Source organism: Leguminivora glycinivorella, chromosome 5, assembly GCF_023078275.1.
Source record: "Leguminivora glycinivorella isolate SPB_JAAS2020 chromosome 5, LegGlyc_1.1, whole genome shotgun sequence".
NCBI lineage: Eukaryota > Metazoa > Arthropoda > Insecta > Lepidoptera > Tortricidae > Leguminivora > Leguminivora glycinivorella.
In genome coordinates, this window is record NC_062975.1 from 16,673,668 (window position 1) to 16,692,772 (window position 19,105).

At 36.9% G+C, this 19,105-nt stretch overlaps 1 protein-coding gene across 1 annotated transcript; it reads left to right on the top strand.

Annotated features, from left to right (window-relative positions):
* The first annotated feature begins 1,692 nt into the window (after nucleotides 1–1,692).
* On the top strand, nucleotides 1,693–8,209 carry LOC125226366. Its single transcript, XM_048130331.1, has 5 exons — nucleotides 1,693–1,818; nucleotides 2,974–3,043; nucleotides 5,848–6,066; nucleotides 7,245–7,383; nucleotides 7,836–8,209. Exons 1-5 carry the CDS (start codon nucleotides 1,802–1,804, stop codon nucleotides 7,949–7,951), a joined length of 561 nt encoding a protein of 186 aa, XP_047986288.1. The 5' UTR covers nucleotides 1,693–1,801; the 3' UTR covers nucleotides 7,952–8,209.
* Nucleotides 8,210–19,105: the final 10,896 nt, after the last annotated feature.

The following is a 19,105-nucleotide window of genomic DNA, read 5'->3' on the forward strand; positions in this document are numbered from 1 at the left end:
AATTTTTCTATAACTTCTTTAAGTGTCGTAGTTTTTCGATTTATGGAAAACGAATTAAATATAGTCAAACCTTGTTCTCCTAAAAGATTTAGGAAGATGGCGACCTTCCTTGTTTCGGCGAAGTCATGGAGATTGTTTGCTTCAGTATAAATTTCAAATTTCTGCTTCCAGATTTTCCATTTTTCTGGAATTTGACTGTCAATTTTTAGAGGTTTTATCGAACCGATGATCGAACTTTCGGCATGGCGATCTTCTTCATCTTCTGACACCATGTTTAATTGAGAAGACCGTTTTTATTGAGACGTGTGTTTATTCAAGAGATCATTATGGAAGTGGCTTCATACAGAGTTCTGTCTATTTAAAAAATACATTCAAACGTTATTCTAAAAAACCATAGATAAATATGGCCAGTAAGCCAGAATGCATCAGGGTGCAAATGTATTTTACTTCTCGTGTGTTAAAAAACTCGCAAGTTCAGGAGAATAGTCTCGAACCACTCACTTCGCTCGTGGTTCAACTATAGAATCCTTTCACTTGCTCGTTTTTTAATTCCACACTCGGCGTTAAAATACAACTTTGCCCCCTTGTATAATAAATAACTATTACCTACCTACTTATCATGTACCTATAGAAAATAAACTTCATTACAAACCTATACAGAATTTGACAGCGGTACTAGGTCTAATCGTGTTGTCCCTTTTTAATCCATTCGGCCATTGAGGGTTGTCAGGATACAAGCAATTATTTTATTTGTGGTTGCGTGAGAACAAATCCATACTAATATTATAAATGGGAAAGTGTGTGTGTCTATTTGTTTGTCCGTTCGCGGCAAAATGGAGCCACGAATTGACGTTATTTTTTAAGTGGAGATAGTTGAACGGATGGAGAGTGACGTAGGCTACTTTTTGTCTCTTTCTAAAGCGAGCGAAGCCTCGGGCAAAAGCTAGTATTTGTTATAAGATAGGTAAATAATAGTAGGTATGATTAATTTTCTCTATAAGCACGATTGCAACCATAATTTAAATGCATTAAATGAAAAAATTAAACTGTCATTGCATTATATATTGTTTTGTTGAACTGTCTGTAAAGTTACGTAAGTTTCTATAACTTTCATAATTATTTAATATATAGAGACACAAGCATGCATGATAATAGATATCTAAGTGAATACTTTATTATTTAAATATATGGATGAAATCAAGTTAATACGTCGCGTTCGGTGACATGTTCTCGTCATTTGGAGACCCGTCATCAGGCATGAGTAATTGCGGCGGCGAGACTCCGTGCGCACGTGAATACATCCGTATATTTAAATATATCTCACGAAAGTTTAACGTCCGTAAATACTTACCGTCTTATACATAAACGTTCACTAAAGTTATCAAGCAGATTTTCGTTTGTCCGTTTCTATCACACTAATACGTCGGAAAGGGATAAACGAACTTTATCAGCATGATAACTTTAGTGAACGTTTGTGAATAAGGGGGTTAATATATCAATCGTCGCTCCAATTATTTAGACATCATTTTGATACCAATTTGGCGATTGGAATCGGTGCCTAGACCAGACTCGTCTAGACTCATCCGTTCAATACTGTGAGATGATGTCATCCTTGGCGCCATTCTCAAAAACAGTGACAGAGAAAGAACAACAACAATATTACTCTCCTTTGTACTCTTACATAAAAGTCATGCGTAGACAAAATATTTTCGTTTCGTAGGATGTCAGTTGAATTATCTTATTGATTGTTATAAGACGTGTTGATGTGATTTGTTATTGTTTATTGGACTATACATACAACATGGAAATGGAATTGAAGTAAGTTTTTACAGTATTGTTTACAAAATTACATGAATACATACTTAAAATGTTTCCATAAACAGGTATAATATATTACCTATATCCACAGTGGAATGTGAAGGTTATATGGATTTTAGGTATGGTGCTCCCACACACAGTGTAACAGGGATAGCGCGCCATCGCGCTGTTCCTGTCGCACCATGTTATATAACAATTATAACAGCCAGTGTGGGAGTACTAATTAAATGTGTATTATTTCCTGATTTAATACTGTTTTCATTAGACTTATATTGACCGGGATATAGACCGAAATATCGTCGAAAAATTGGGAGCTCGACAAAAATCAAAAAGTAATCACGGTCACGGTCACGGGAAAAAGCCAACGAATGAAAAAACCGTAAATCAAAACTCTTAATACCTACTGTTTTTATTTCGATGTAATTTATGGGATCCCTTTCTTTCCCATAATTTTATTGTTCAGAATTTTGTTAGTCAGAAGTTGTTATTCATATTATATTTTGTGGTCATTACACACATCACTAGTCATAATTATTGTTACGAATAACGCTTAATGGTTCTAACATTAACAACCCATCATATTGGATGCCATAACCTTAAAAGTAATAAAGTTGATGTGTATAACATTCTAAAGTATATGTATATCAATTCTTCAGAAATATTATAAGGCATAAATATCCACATATGGAAGTATGCGAAATATATGCGCGAGGGTGTTGAGGGCGCTATGGCCGTGTCTTGCGTGGGCGACGGTCGCGCGACCGTCGCCGTCGCGTCTCATACTTCCATATCGATAAGGTTTGATTTCGTATGCGTCGCATCGCCGTCGCGCGACCTTCGCGCGACCGTCGCCCACGCAAGCCACGGCGTAAAGAAGGGTTTTACAGACGTTCAGACTGCAATGTTTTTGTTATTTTTACTCTATGACGCACGGATTAGGAGACAAAGCCATTCAAAGTTTTTATTTTCAGTAGACGTATTTATTTCGTACCATATTTCAGAAAATCACTATACACATTTTATCGGGAAATATGGGGCTACCCGCCTCAGACCTATGCCGCCTTGTTTTGCTCGGCTTTTCTTCGGCCGGTAATCCCTTTTTTCTCGGTCTCTGTAGTACATGTGCACTTATATAAGTACATGTTCCATTTTCAGGCCTAGGACGAGCTGTTCCCTCCTAAAATGTATGAAGATAGTGTGCATCATATTCGCCGTCATGAATGCAGTAAGTTTATAACGAATATTTAATAACTTAATAACAAATAATTTGACGACCGCTCTAGTATAGTGATTAGCAACCCTGCCTGTTAAGCCCTGACCCTGGGTTCGAATCCCGGTGGCATTTATTTCTGTGATGAGCACATTCGGTCGCTTGCTGACATATAAAAGCAATCACAAAGTTTGAAACATATTTTTGGTGCAAAGTGAATGATAATCGACAACTCGATTTTACATCGCCAATAAAGCTCCTGGTAATATAAATAATTTATTATTCTAAAATTTGAAGACTGTAATCGTTTTCAAGGTATTTTTTGGAATTTAATGAAAATGAAAATGAAAATGAAATATTTATTTTCAAGTAGGCATATTACAATGCGCATATGAACGTCAAATAAAGCTACGCCGGCTCTAACCCTACGCCTCAGCCTCGAGAAGATTTCAGTCCCCCCTCAGTTGGGAGGGGGGTATCCACTATGGGACCGGCAAGAAACTCGGCGGGCAACTTCTTTTCAAAACATTACATCTTATAACTAACATGCATTAAATAACAAGATACAATTTAACCTGCAAAAGTATTCATCAAAGAATATGAACAGACTAGGTACTCTATGGAAATTAATTTCAATAAATTATATTATTGCTTAATAATACGTCGTTCTTCTTCAGAGAAAACATATCAAATTGTCACAGAAGAAAAAGATAATATGAATCTCAATGTCATTAAATATGTAATTTACCTACACAACATAAAATATAAAATATTTGATGTGCTTTCTTATCTGAATTCTTATTCTTAGATAAAAAGCAACATGCATTCGGGTTATTGCTCGACATGAGCAAAGCATACGACCGAGTCCAACATAATATCCTGCTAAATAAGCTGTATGGGATAGGAGTCCGTGGTATTGTCCATAACTGGTTTAAATCCTACCTAGAAAATAGAGTACAATATGTCGAAATAAACCATTATGATAAAAACACAAACACTTTAACACAAGCACAATCGAAAAAAACACAAATTTCATGCTCTATTCCGCAGGGCAGTGTGTTGGGATGTATTTTATTCTTAATTTATGTAAACGATCTGCCAAAAATATTAAATACTCATAATATTAAGTGTTTTATGTACGCAGATGATATGTCCATTGTGATATCCAGCCAGGACGAAAATGATACGATTATGGAGTTAAATACCACACTTGACACCGTAATAACGTGGTTAGGAGACCATAACCTAGAATTGAACTTAAAAAAGACAAATCTAATTCAATTTCGACCCTATCAGAGAGAACCTCTAGAACTTAATTACAAGTATTTAGATTTTGAATTTGAACAAATAAATAATTGTAGTCTGCTTGGTATTACCGTTGATGAGAACATTAATTGGAAAGCACATGTAGAAAAAATTGCGAAAAAAGTTTCTAGTTTCACGTATGCCCTTAGAAATATCAAAAGAACCACCGATTTGAAAACGGCCATGAGTGCTTTTTACGCTTTCACTCACTCGTGGCTCCAATATGGAATTATTCTGTGGGGTAACAGCACTGACGCTCCAGACCTGTTCATACTTCAAAAAAAGTGTGTTAGAATTCTCGCAAATATAAACACCTTAGATAGTTGCAGACCGTTCTTCAAAAAATTACGTATACTAACTCTACCATCTTTGTATATACTAGAAGCCTGTAAATTTGTGCGAAAGCACCATCCCTGTATTCTAAAGTCAAAGATCATTGCAACTATCACATGAATCTGCGGCATAAAGACAGACTAGCTATTCCGAGTAGCAACTTGCAAATGAGTAGTAACAGCCCGCATATGACAACTATACGTATTTACAATAACTTGCCTAAAGAGATAACCAAAGAGACTAAATATAATAAGTTTGTTATAAAATTGAAAAATTACTTAATTGACAATTGTTTTTATTCCTTACAAGATTATTTTAATTTATATAAATTCCAAAAGTAACTCAATAAGCTATTCAATAATGTATTCAATAATGTATTTTATTAATTTATTCTTTGTGTATATTTTAGTTATAGTTTTTATTTATATTTCTTGCAATACCCTAACAGGGTCTCATGTTGTGTTGTGTCTTACCTTTTATATCTGCCACCTGTAACAATTATGTACCAACATGGAAGCAATAAAGAATTGAATTGAATTGAATTGAATTGAACTGTGTCCTCTATACATAATACAATTATTTTAATTGCTATTCGTTTTTTGTAGTTTCTGGTTCGGGCCATGCATGTTTGTCTGTCAAATAGTCCTCGACTCTGTAATAAGCCTTTAACATCAATGATTTTTTTAAGTAGTTCTTAAGAGCTGGGAGGGGTAATCTCAAAGCAGTGTCAGGTAACTTATTATAAAAATGAATGCATTGCCCAACAAATGACTTCTGTACTTTACGGACACGAAACTTCTTTATGGTCCAAAAACGTCAACAAACGTATTGTCCCACAATCGAGTTCATGAAAAATTACTGTCAAAGTAAAACATATAGTCAACGTGAATAGACTGCCACCTCACAGCGTCACAACACAGGATTAAGACTTTTGAATAGGCTCCGTTTTGACAATTTAGCCTATATGTTTAACTTGATATGTGTTAAAATTTACAAATATTAACATTAGCGCCATCTAGCCGAGAATCCACAAAAGGTATAGCTCTATCTAGACGACCGTACGTTTTTCTTGATGGTTTCGAGGGACATTTTCTTCTTGAACTTTATCTGTCTATACGGAGTTATATATGTCATCGCACATATGTCTTTAATAAATTTTACCCAATTTCAATTTGTTACAGGTAATATGCCTACTAGCTTTCCTTAACAGCCTTATATTCCTAATCTGCGTACTAGTAGTCTGGATCTGGAATCTGTACCATGGATATCCTTCGACGGAAGAGAAGACTGAAGATTGGGATTTCGTGTTCCAAATATTAATTGTCGTAGCTGTAGTGAGCAGCGTGGCTACTGCAACCGCACTCTATTTTGCCGTCCTTCTGTGTCTTGGAATACAAAATGTAAGATTATCAACTACTTATCATACATTTCTGTAATGACAAGTAAACAGGGTAAACTCGCCTCATTCGGTGACACGCCTAATTCGGTCAAACAACCAAAAATCGTCTTTTGGAATAGTGCTTCAAAGCTTGTATCACCGAATTAGGCATGTCACTGAATGTGGCGAGTTTAGCCTAAACCACAAAATAAATATTGTAAATATGTATTAAAAATCAGCCAACTGGTTTGACGTTGATTACTGTCGGTTTTGGAGAAATGGCATCAATAATTTAAACACGGCAGATAAGTACTTCATGTCAGTACAGTGTATTTGATTAAGGACGTTAAAACATAGAAAGCAAAAAGGACGCCCAATACCAAAAGTGAAAATACAAGCAAGACAGTGCCCCAGGAAATGCCACTTTACACCACTTTACACTTTAAACCATTCTCCGAATTAAAACTAAAATGGTGGTGTCATCATCAGCACGTTGAACAACGGCAGAGCAGATCGAAATGAGTTGTGATAGAGGCGAGTTGTGACAACGTCTATTTTTGGGAACTTATTAGTGCCACTTGCACCACCAAAACTGGAGGGTTAACCCGGGGTTAACCCACCGTTTTATAAGGAATTTGACAGTTGATAGCTCACTAACCTTGAGTTAAGCGGGTGGTGCAAGTAGCCCTTAAACTATTATTTAGTAAGCTCGCAACAGGGCAGATTTTTTACTTCAAGCCACGCACGTGCTGGCAGCTAGCTTTTACAAACATGTTGATCCATACTACGATATTATAAATGGGAAAGTGTGTGTGTCTGTTTGACCGTCTTTCACTGCAAAACGGAGCGACGAGTCGAATTGACGTGATTTTTTAAATGGAGATATTTGAAAGGATGGAGAATGACATAGGCTACTTTTTGTCTCTTTCTAACGCGAGCGAAGCCGCGTGCAAAAGCTAGTAGTTAATAAGTTCTCGTTCCCCTCTGTCGCAACTCACCCGGGTCTCCCTAACTTATACATTTTAAATAAATGTCATATACAAAGAAAAATGACCAATGCCTTCAAGTTTTCTTTATATAATATGACATTTATTGAATGTTTATAGTATAATAGTAGCGATACTACTTAAAAATACAAATTAAAATATTTTCTATGAGAAAAATACTTAGTTAAATCGGCCTAATCCTGTTATGTTGCAGGATAACAAGCGCTACATTAAAAGGTACCTGGCATACGGCGTGACTGTTACGACCTTAACCGTATTGGGGCTGCTGTTGGTGATCAACTGGCTACGCACGGATCAACAGATAGATGCTGCGGCTGCACTAATCGTTTGCTGTAAGTAATATTTATTCGACTTTATTAATTGAATATGGATTGCCCATCTCATACGATGCCGTTTAAAAGTTGTCTACCGAGCAACTGAATGAGCTAATCGGCTGTAGCTATTGGTATTCGTTTCTAACAATGTCTTATCAAAATAATCATAGTTTAAATTTATTTTTGGGATTGTTATTTAGTTTGTTTAAAAATGCTGAAATGAATTAATATTATACAAAATGTTTTTTTTAATGTCCGTATGGGGATACAATAAAATGATCTACGCATGAAATTACGTCGATTTGCGTTAAAAAAAACATTAATATTATCAATTTTTATTTAAACCAAATTTTTTTTATAAAAAAAAATACCTAATGTTTCCTTAGATAGTTTCCCTGTATCTTCTTTAGTTTGATTTTCCCATACTGTCCCACTTAAAGAAAACACTGTGTATTGTTTTCTTTTTTCAGTGGCATACTCAGGAATCCTGTTTCTGATATACAAGACGTACCTCAGATCAGATCAGGAGGCTAGCAACAGATTGCTTAGCGCGACGTATGTTCAACAATCATACGGATGCCAATAAAGTTGATAAAGCATGACAAGAAACGCTTGACTCCAGCCGTCCGGCTTCGGACTGGAAAAGGATACATTCAAGTCAACAAAATATATTTATAAAATTAAGTGGATCTTTATTGAACGACAGTTCGCCGCTCGCCGCACCGCTTGTCGCTCCGCTCACCGCTCCACTCGCCGCTCCGATCTTGTCGCATCATTGTCTAAGTATAAAGCCTAAGACATATACAATACATCTGCTCAAAAGAAAATGTATTTTAGTGAATTAAAATACCTTCTATTAAAATAATGTAAGGTGAAAAAAGAAGGACACATCTGTTTGTTGTTTACACAAATGTTTATTAAAACCAAGTTACTTGATTTTATGATTCAAGATCTTAGAAATATAGTCCAATATTGAGTCCCAAAAAAGATTCTGAACAAAGTAAACTTTTAATGATACTGTCTCACAATATAAGATTAACTTAAATCGGTGTCAAATTTCGGAGAATCACTCAGAGCAAAACAACTGACAATTAAGGTAACCAAGTTTGTTATTTAACTGCCAAGTATGTTTCATAATATTTACAAAGGGTAAACTCAGTAACATGGACAAATAATGGAAACACAGATTGTATTCCTCAAACGAAGATAATTTTATTTAGTAACTTTAAAAATTATGAAGATTTTCGATTTCAATTTTTTTACAGACAATAAGCCTAGGTATATTAGCTTCAATTTGCCTCATCTTGGTTGTAATTGAGTTGTGCTGTTCTCGGGAACGTTCTCATTTTACTATGGAGAATATTCTCCTGAGAGAACATTTCCCATACAAACGGGAGAACGTTCTCGGGAACGGCACAACTCTAGTTGTAATTGACGTTGACTGTCGGTCTGTCGCGTATCATTTCTTCTACATTTTTTTCCTCAAAGAGTCGTCAGAAACGCAACTAAATAGACGAAGCCTGAAACGAAGCCATGCAAATTGTCTGACACTTGAAAAATAAACTAACATAAATGAAAGCTTTAAATTTCCTCGCCGGCATCTCTAAGAAACTTTCTATTTTCACCTTAGCCTGTGGTCTAAGTGAATAAGCTTTTCAACAAGTTTTTCAGCAAGGTATTCAAAGTATTGAAATATGGACAAAGGCAAAAATGTCTATGAAGGGTCATTCTAGTTTATTTTAACTTTTATCAAGTAATAAAACTATGGAAACGGATTAAATCGCTTATAATGAATTTGCAATTCATCACGACGTTCAAAGACAATATTTTAACAAGTAACTAAATGAATTATTTTTCTTTTCTTTAAGTCTGATGCTATATTTTGGTCACGTTCGTTATTTACTTTAGACAACATAACCTAATTATATGTATCAAACAGATATAATAAATATCAGGTATATCTTCTTAGGTACGAGTATATTGCCAAGACATATTTTTGATAAAATAACACCATATCCTTCTATTGACCGGGATATAGACGCAGCTCAGTTACATGTATCATTGATCTCGTAAGCTGACAAACACAGTTTTCAGTCAAAATATCGGAACCTCGACATGACTCAAAAAGATATCAAGTCTTTATCTCATAATTCTAACGAAACTAATTGTGTGTATCATTCAAAACTTCCAACAACATAGCGTTTTATAAACTCAGGAATAACTAGGAAAATTATATTTAGTATATTAATGAATTTAATGTTATATTTAAAATACAATTTTAAAAAGTCCTTTTTTTGTGCAGAAAGTGAAATTAAAGCAAATGTATATTATTTATAAACATTTTCTCATGACTTGCACCAAACCCCAATACTCTAGCATGCCGCTCTCGGCCCCGTCAAGGGCCTGCAAAAACCCGCAACTAGAGCTCTTAAAATCGCGGTAATTAAGAGCTATTCTCGCTTGGCAAGTCACAGACGCCGTCAAGATCACTCGTAGAATGTAATTCGCCCTCGGAATTTATCGAATTTCAAATGAAAGTTTGTATTCATTTTTAGTTTGAATACTATCTTTGGCACGTAATACAAGGATATAAACATTAAATAGAAACGCGTAATTCTGCCAATTCTTACCACAGATCAAATAATACACAATATTATAAAAAATGGGCGCCGTCCTAATATTCTAGACCTGTAGGCTAAATTTAATCCACACTCAAAGAGCTCACTAAACCTATAACGTCACATGGACGTTTAAAGTCGAACATTACTAGATGGCGTTGCCATGCGGCTTGTATGTGTGCTCGCCGCGTACGTATAATATACTCGCTCTGTCCGCAACACATGCAAGCGGAATTGAATGAACGAGATCCGCGGCGCCCCACCCCGCGCCCCACGCCCCGCGCCCCGCGACCACGGCGCCGGCGACCTTGAGTTGAGAGTTTGAGAGGCCCCAGCCCCCGACCAAAGGATGCATTGATTTGTTAAAATTTAAATCACTCGAAAGCAGGCGCGTAGTTAATTAGAAATATGGAAATGAATATTATTATGTAAGAAATACATAAGTATAATAGCTAAGAATGTACATGTAGTAAACATAATGAACAAAATGTAAAGTACGTATTTGATAAAACATTTCCGAGAGTAATATTTTTACTCATAAAATTGTGCAAACACTGCAAACTTAATTTAAACTCCGAAACTATTTATTTTCTGAAACATGGTATGAAATGTTGTCATTACGTCCTTTTAAGTTAAAATATGCTTCCTGGTACCACAACATAGTGTAATTTAAAAATACTCAAGAGTGTCAGGCAAAATAAATAATTTTACATTCAATTATATCTACTAAAAGATGATAAAACTAGTATCCGCAATTCGGACCGATGCATTACAAACTTTTTTTTTTCAATGGAAATTGTTCAACTAATTTGAATTTCGATCATTGGCAGCTGTTTAATAGACGACATTTTTGTCACGCACACTACTACAAACGTATACCTACATTATTAACGCACACAAACAAATATTATCGGCCGACAGCTGAATATTCTACGAACACGCGAGCGGGAGCGAGGCTGCCGCGATTTTGGTGACGCAATCATAGACTAAAAAGTTAACCACGTAGATGTGCCATTTTCATTGTTCCTACTAATGTGTTTCACCTCTAATAGATTTGCGAAATATATTTATTTCAATTTGGAAAATTATTAGGTAACTACTTACTACTTTATGAATTATGTTACTATAATATATAAAAAAAAAATTGTTTATTGATTGTTAATAGTTATAGAGTAAAATTGTATTTTTAGCACGCTCACTTTTTGCTGTTTTTTTTGGCCTGGTCATGAAAAAAGAGAACAATGGATACGCTTTGTCCAAAAAAACTGACCGCACTATATACATATATATTATTATACATAAGTATATATTTGTATTTTAAAGAAGAAGATAAATCTTCAAGAAAAGAGCGTACACCCATCTTAAAGGCCGGCAACGCACCTCCAACCCCCTTGGTGTTTCGGGTGTCCATGGGCGGCAGTGATCGCTTACTTTGTATTTTTTAAGTTGTAAATAAATAAATAAATAATTTTGACAGGCGGAATATAATAATATGTCACATCTGATGGTGGACTTACTACTCTACGCGTAAATTACCGCTTCGCGCACTCCGCGCATTTGTCAGCTTGTGCAGAGTTTCCGTCTGGCAACGTCGCCTATAGTACGTAGTACATATATCTCAATGAACGGAACGCACACAATCGCACCATTTCGTTGGCAGTATACTGTAGATAGTGGCAGCTCCATCTAGTGACAATATGCAATAAAATTTAGGTAGCTCGATACTGTCGCGCGCAGGTTGTTCACGTTGTTGCGTCATAGTCAGTTTCAATATATTACGTGATATTATTTCTTTGAAAATTTTTAAAATAATGCATTCAATTTGTGTTGTCATCGATGTTTGTATTTAATTTATAATGTACTTAATTTATGACGCTTAAAATACCTTTAAATCTATTTGATAAAAAAATAATAATCGTCAATCGTGACACTTGGCGCCATCTATGATTTCTATTTGGAAATAATTTTGCACTGTTCCGGATGAGACCCCATGGCATTACAATAATTATCTATTATTGTTGGCACCCAACATGGGACTAAATAACAATTTTCGTAGGTGACACCGAACGTGGGACTAAATTACAATGTTCATAGGTGGCACCCAACGTGGGACTAAATTATAATTTTTTGTAGGTGGCACCCAACGTGGGACTAAAATACAATTTTCATAGGTGGTACCCAACGTGGGACTAAAATTCAATTTTCATAGGTGGCACCCAACGTGGGACTAAATTATAACGTTCATAGGTGGCACCCAACGTGGGATTAAATAATAATTTTCATGTCTGGCACCCAACGTGGGACTATATCATGTAGGTAATATGATTTGGCGCCCAACATAGGGTTAAGTTACGAATATTATATTATTGGCACCCAAAGTAAGCCTACATCACAATATATTGTTGTTAACACCTAAAATGTAGCTTACTTAACGTTTTCTATACGTAGGTAAAGGCCTGTCAAAAAAAACATAATAAATACATGTTAAGGTTGAAAAGATTTGGAGTAGGTCTACTTCTTAACATACTCGTACTAAAGGTTAATTAGGAGAACAACCTATTATGGAGAACAATCATGAGGCACTATGCACAGGCAATATGAGGCATCCTATCTGTTCGCTTTTATATATCATCATTTAGTACCTATTGTTTGAAGTTTATTATTTATGCGATATTAATACTCATTCTCTACTACTCATTAAAATTTTAAATATCATTATTTTTTCAGGATGTAATACAAAAAAATAACTGTATAATAAATTAATTACTTTTAAAACAGAAAATGAGCACCCAACAAATAAGAGTTTACTCACAATACACCGAGCTCGACTCAAGATCTGTGCTAGGTATAGATATCGCATCAGGTACCCTCAGGGAAATCATTCGATGCTACAAGGTGAGAGCCCATTTTTTAGTCCGGACATCCCTGACATTTCGGGTGTGCATTAGTCTTGTGTGGAATAAACTCGTGTTATGAGGGACAATGTCTGATTAAATAAGTAATGCGATATACGGCAACAATCTTTTTTGGGTTATGTAGCTGAGCTAGAATTGAATAATAGCATGTGTAGAGTCCCGATAAAAGGTTTGTTTAAAATTAAAATTCGTTCTTTATGATGAATTGACCACTGAGTAGAATAGTATAAATTTCAAGTTACACTAAACTTAGCGTAGACAAAATAAAACTTTGAGCCTTATTTCTGAGCCTATTAATTTCCTTAGAAAAGGAGGTAAGTTGTCTAGAAAGAGAAATAGGTAAAAAAGTTGCCTCTCATCCTTGATTTGGCATAGGTCACCACTCTTGTCTGCTTTTTCTGTAAGTATAAAATGATGAAAAAAATGGCAAAGGAGAAGGCGTAGCTACAGGGTTGCGAGAATTGGACGCGTTTATGTCGATTGGCTCGTCGATTGTCACTTTTCTCGATTTGTATTGTACTGTACAATAGGATGGTTACCAGGTTTTAGATAAGTAGAAAAGGAGTGGCATGCATCAAAAAGGAACTACACGATCGACCTTGAAATGCTGTCAAAATTCGGTTTTGTAGGAAGTGTTATTGCTGTAGTACTTATGTAAGTACCTCTATTAATTATTCTGTGACAAGATTAGGTACTATAACTCGCACATACAAGCGTGATAGACAACTGTGATAGACATAGATTATACAAAGCAAGCAAATTTTATTTCTCAAGTCTCTATCGAAATTTTGCTAGAATATTACATACAGGTGTTAAAGTAAATATTGTAACTGCCACTACAGAATGCGTGTCAATAATCTCTGAAGACTATAAAATCTATTTTATGCAGATAAAGTGTAGTTTGTACAACATTTTACGACGTATTTCATTTTTTATAGGCGTTTCTCTCGCACCCCCGCCCTCTGATGCTATTGCCAATGGCTGCTCGGTGCGATCGAGTCCATCTTTTTCGTCCGAAATATACTGGCAAACATTTTGCAAAACGGGAGTACAGTGCGTAACCGAATGGCACAAACGCTCACGAAACGAAGAGCTCGTAGACATCTATCTCTATCGCTCTTGCGTATTCGCGCGACAGAGCCAGACTACCTTTCGCGGCGTTTCGTTTTCGTTTTGCGTCGCAGAAATGCCATTCGGCTACGGCACCTGGCCCCATATGTGCATTCGGCTACGCACGCTGATTTCACAATGTTTGGTATTAAACTTTAAATTAAAGACAAGGCCAGAAATTATAATTCATAAAAGTCTAACGTCAGTTATTCGTATTTACTTCCCTCTACATTAGTTACTTTATAAGGATCAATGAACATTGATCTTTAGAGTTATTCTGTATTGATGGTCCAAATTAATAGTTTGAAAAAATCCAACGATTGGTCCAACATAGAAGAGGTACATTTTATATAGACGACACGTCACCAAGTCGTCAAAATCGAAATTAAACTTCATCTACGTATGAAAGTGATATATTTATTATGCTTGGAGTCCGCAGTACCGATTGGGTCAGAAAAACATTGAGACCGCGTTTAGCCGAGGCAGAGACAGCTAGACCAACTTTTCATAAGAGATGGCGGAACGACCTAGACCTCCAAGCATTTTGCAAAGACTGACAAGTGACAAAACTGACAAACCGCGATGAGTGGTGTAAGACAGAAAAAATATTTTGACATTTAGGTTTTATTCTTGAAGTCTAGAGTAGTAATATTTATACTTTTGATAGTCAAGCAATTTTCCGCAGGTAGACATATTCACTTCACTACCTACACGACCCCGTCAACCGTTTGTACAAATTGCAAGGCTCTCATTAATCTGGTTTTTGAAGAACTAGACTCGCTTTCAATGTATAGTCCAATAAGAATTTTGGTCTTATCGCGTCTCAGACTTTTATTATTGTGCAGCCCGCGAATTCTATAGCATTAGAACGGCAATATATTTTTTATAGTTCCGCCTGGAGGTGGTTAACGGTATGAAATACACAGAGTACAGGCGTTAAGTGAATGATGGAAGATTGTAGCTGTAGCTCTTTTGAATTAATTTTATTGTTTGTTTATGGTTTTTAGGGCGGACAAGTGTTTTACGATCAGATTTATTGTAAAGATAATATTTGTTTTACATATATTTGTATTTGAAACGCCTTCAAAATTGCGATAAAACTTTTTAAACACTCTCAACTTTGATATGAGAAGGTATGTTGTGGATCAAACCATTGGGGATCAATCGGTTTTCTCATGATGTTTTGCTGAAGGATGGGCTAAAAATGGGGTGTAAAACCTGAAAGACTTATTGGTGCAAGCAGGAATTTGAACCCAAGATTTTCGTATTGAAACTCGCACGCCCTTAGTGCAAGGCCACCAGCAATTTCACATCATACACGCATTTCTAAGCAGCGTGACCCCTTTTGACTAAAAATCTGGTAGCCCTACTGGTAAGAACGAAAACACTATGCCATATCTAAGTCAATCCGGTTCGGTACTCAAATATGCTCCAACCCACTTAAAACAAACTTCATTCCAATCATAAGTATATCGAATGTGCGGATCATTATTTCCAATTTGGCTCAGTCGGGTGCATATTAAAGTTTAAATTGAACGTACACTGCGGCGCGGTGTAAGTCTGCATTAGGGGGCCCCGGGGAAGACGAGAGGGCGTGGACAGAGAGGAACGGGTAGCGGAAGAGTTATTGGCTTGGGTAAGGACTGATTTCGACTGAGCGATTCTATTTTAGTTATAAGTTACATTGCTAACTATAGACTAGGTACATATAATTGAACACACCTGTGAAACACGTATGCGAGTTGTCACAAATGTGGACAGTACCCAAAATGTTAATGTAATGTACATTGCCTTTTGACGGATTTCTTTTGGGTAAAATTGGTTGAATGGAAATTCACAGTAACAGTCGGGTGCATAATAACTATTCAAATTCACATACACTACGAAAAGATACGTATACTGCAGATCTATGAAAATCAGATTCACTATTATTCTGTTAACTAACTTTAATATTATTCAAATAACTGTCATGTTTATTTGTCTTTATGCCATACACATTACACATTTCACTCTTTTCATCGACAACACACCATGGTTAAAAAACAGATTTACGATAATAATATATTTATTCTATTAATTTTTATGAATGGAGGTTATTTCAGTTACAAAGTTGCGCAATGTGGTATTATGTAAACATTTACGTATTGAATAAGTTTTCATTATGCATGTTTAACTTGAAAAAACCGGATAATGCTAGTCTGGCTCGAACATCGAAGGTTACGTGTACATTTTACTATTTTTTCTCACAACTATATATTAATAATCATGTACTGATGTATGGTGTAATACGATTTATTTTCCAAATTTTATAGTTTAGGTCAACCGGAAGTACCCTATTAATTTTGACTTCCTTGAGTGTAGATTTTTTTTTCAACTCAATTAACCTATGTTGTATTTACTTAGAAATAAGGTTTTTTTACAGCTTCAAGGAACGGTACAGTACACTTGAGTATAGGGTTTTTCCGAAATAAAGAATATTGAGAAATAGATAAACGGATAGACAAGAAAGTACATAATTGTATAAGGGTTCCATTTTTCCCTTTTGATCCGAAGCATATGTATCTAGAAATAAGGTTTAAAATGGCTTTTTATACATGTACCGCAGCGACGCAGTTACTTTTTATACGTGTACCTTTTCATCGGTTCCAGACACAATCCTTAAATTGTAGTGAGTTGCACGGTATTTTATGCATGTTTTCCGCTACATTTCTCCCACCAAGTCCCCACCTCGCGCTCGAGAACAAAGTATCGCTGCAGTTGTGTGCATAATTCACTTTATTGCACTCGCGCCGCTGTCATAACTCTTTGGCTGACTTACCGCCTTATCTAACCGCAGTCCATCTGCCAGCATACGTAATCCGCAGGCCTGTAGCCAATTGTTTTAACAGATGGGACCAGTATGGATGGAATATATTTAATGCCTTCTCCTCTGGATGGAATGGTGGAATGGTACCGCTTTTAGATGTAACTGCGGGGCACCTGTAGATGAGACTGGCCCAGTACCGGAATAGATGACGAATACGAAAGGATACCTATGCTCATCATTGGGCAATTAAAGACTGAAATCTGTGATAGTAACCGGTCAAGTTGCTCAAAGATGCTATTTTTTATATGTATTTATTGTGAGGAAGTTGATGCTCTTAGCAGGTCTGGTAAAAAAAAACTCACGCACAAATAGGTACAATTCGTTTTATATAGAAAACTTGGTCGGAGACGAAAATGGCGTCAGCCGAGCACGAATTCCCGATATATAATTCCACATACCAGTGAGGTTTGAATAATTAAATCTGGGCTTGCCCCCAAGAAAAATTGATAGCGATTCGAGCCCATCCCAATATTGGAGACGTGACTGGGCCGCACAAGCGACTGGCTCCCAAATGTTTATTTTTTTGGTATTTTACGCCCAATCGACTGTATTTGCAAGGATCGGATGTGAGTCGTGACTTTTTAATAAATATTGGTAGGACGTACTTGTTGATATACAAGTATTGCTGCTTATTCACTAGCAGTAATGATTTTTTATGCTTTATTCTCCAATATTCAGAAATAATGCAAAGTTATAATCTACCCGCTTTTAGTTAATGTTTATTTCCCACCGCACGACACACAGCACTCACAACATCCGCGCACTGGTCCGAAGATAGATCTTTTGGTTTGAACATTTGAATCACTGGTCCCCATGTTGGCGATAATCTATACCCGTCTTCCCTGTTAAAGTTTTTAGGATATTTTTTAATTTCGATCGCCTCCCTCACAATCCGGGGATAATAGTGTCGCTCGGTGGAAAGAACTTTGGGTTTGTGTAGCTCAATCCAGTGATTCGTTTCCGCAGTAAGCAAGTGCTCGGCGATTGCAGATTTGTGTATATGGCGATTTTTAACTGCCGCTATGTGTTCCTTCACCCTCTCTTGAACGCTGCGCTTTGTTTGGCCAATATACGCACTTCCACAACTGCAATCTATCTTGTAGACACCCGGACTTTGGTACGGAATGACATCCTTAGGACTGCGTAAGAGACTCGCTACTTTAGATAACGGTGTGTATACAGTCTTAATGGAGACTTTTCTTAGTACTGATCCAACTTTATCCGTTATCCCTTTCACATACGGCAAAAAGGCTGGTTGCCTGTCAACCTGCGGATGTCTCTCCCCCTTCTTAGTCTTGCGCGGGATTGTCTGCAAATACCCATTTTTCCTCAGCACCTTCTGAACATGGGCTAACTCCTCGTCTAAGTGTTCAGAGTCACATAAGTCTCGAGCCCTGTTAACCAGGGATGTGACCACCGATTGCAGATGTCTCGGATGATGATGGGAAGAAGCTTGCAGGTACCTGTCAGTGTGGGTGGGCTTTCTGTATACGGAGTGTGCCAGGGTTCCATCTGGTTTAGCTTTCAACTTTACATCCAGGATAGGTAGGGATCTGTCGCTCTCCATCTCAGATTCAGATTCAGATTCAGGGGGTAACTCCAGCCAGCAGATCCTGCTGCAAGGACTAGGAAGGGGAGATTACAGGGGGAGGAGATTTTGTTATGAAATAGCACTGTAGGCTCACGTGACTCTGATGATTGAGCCTAAGAGGCAGCGAGTCGTTGGATATGTCTGCGTCACATCTCACCGACTAAGACTCGAACGCAGAATCAGACAGAGTACGTTTTCATACCGACTCATTGCGCAACAACCCCTGCTGCCCCGCCGTAGGCCCCCGCAGCCTGTCCAAGACACCGGAGCACCCAGTAGATAGGGTGGGGAGTGTAGGGTTTGCAGTCAGGATAGTAGGAGAGACGGGAGTTTGGAGCCGACCCGAATACAAGGCATCGTAAAGTCAGCGTGGGGTGAATAGATACTATACTTGGTGTGTAATAAATAGTAGGTATGTGAGGATAGGTGACTGCTTTAATTGTTATAACAAGAATTATTTCTTCCCCTTCGTTGTGTGTCGGGGTAGCAATATATCGTTTTTATTAGGTGGTATCTAATTCAAACTCCGACGTATTAGGTCACCTGGGGAGTGTTAGTGGTGCTGGTGCTGCAGCCGGTTTCTGTTTCTTCTGGCTCTGACTCCGTGTCCGTTTCCGGTTGCCTGTAAATTCTCTCAGCT

Bases quoted from the DNA above. Each gene is read 5' to 3' on its own strand.
- LOC125226366 (XM_048130331.1), top strand. The intron at 3,044-5,847 runs GTAAGTTTATAA...AATTTGTTACAG, and splicing joins TATTCGCCGTCATGAATGCA to GTAATATGCCTACTAGCTTT. The intron at 7,384-7,835 runs GTAAGTAATATT...TTCTTTTTTCAG, and splicing joins GGCTGCACTAATCGTTTGCT to TGGCATACTCAGGAATCCTG.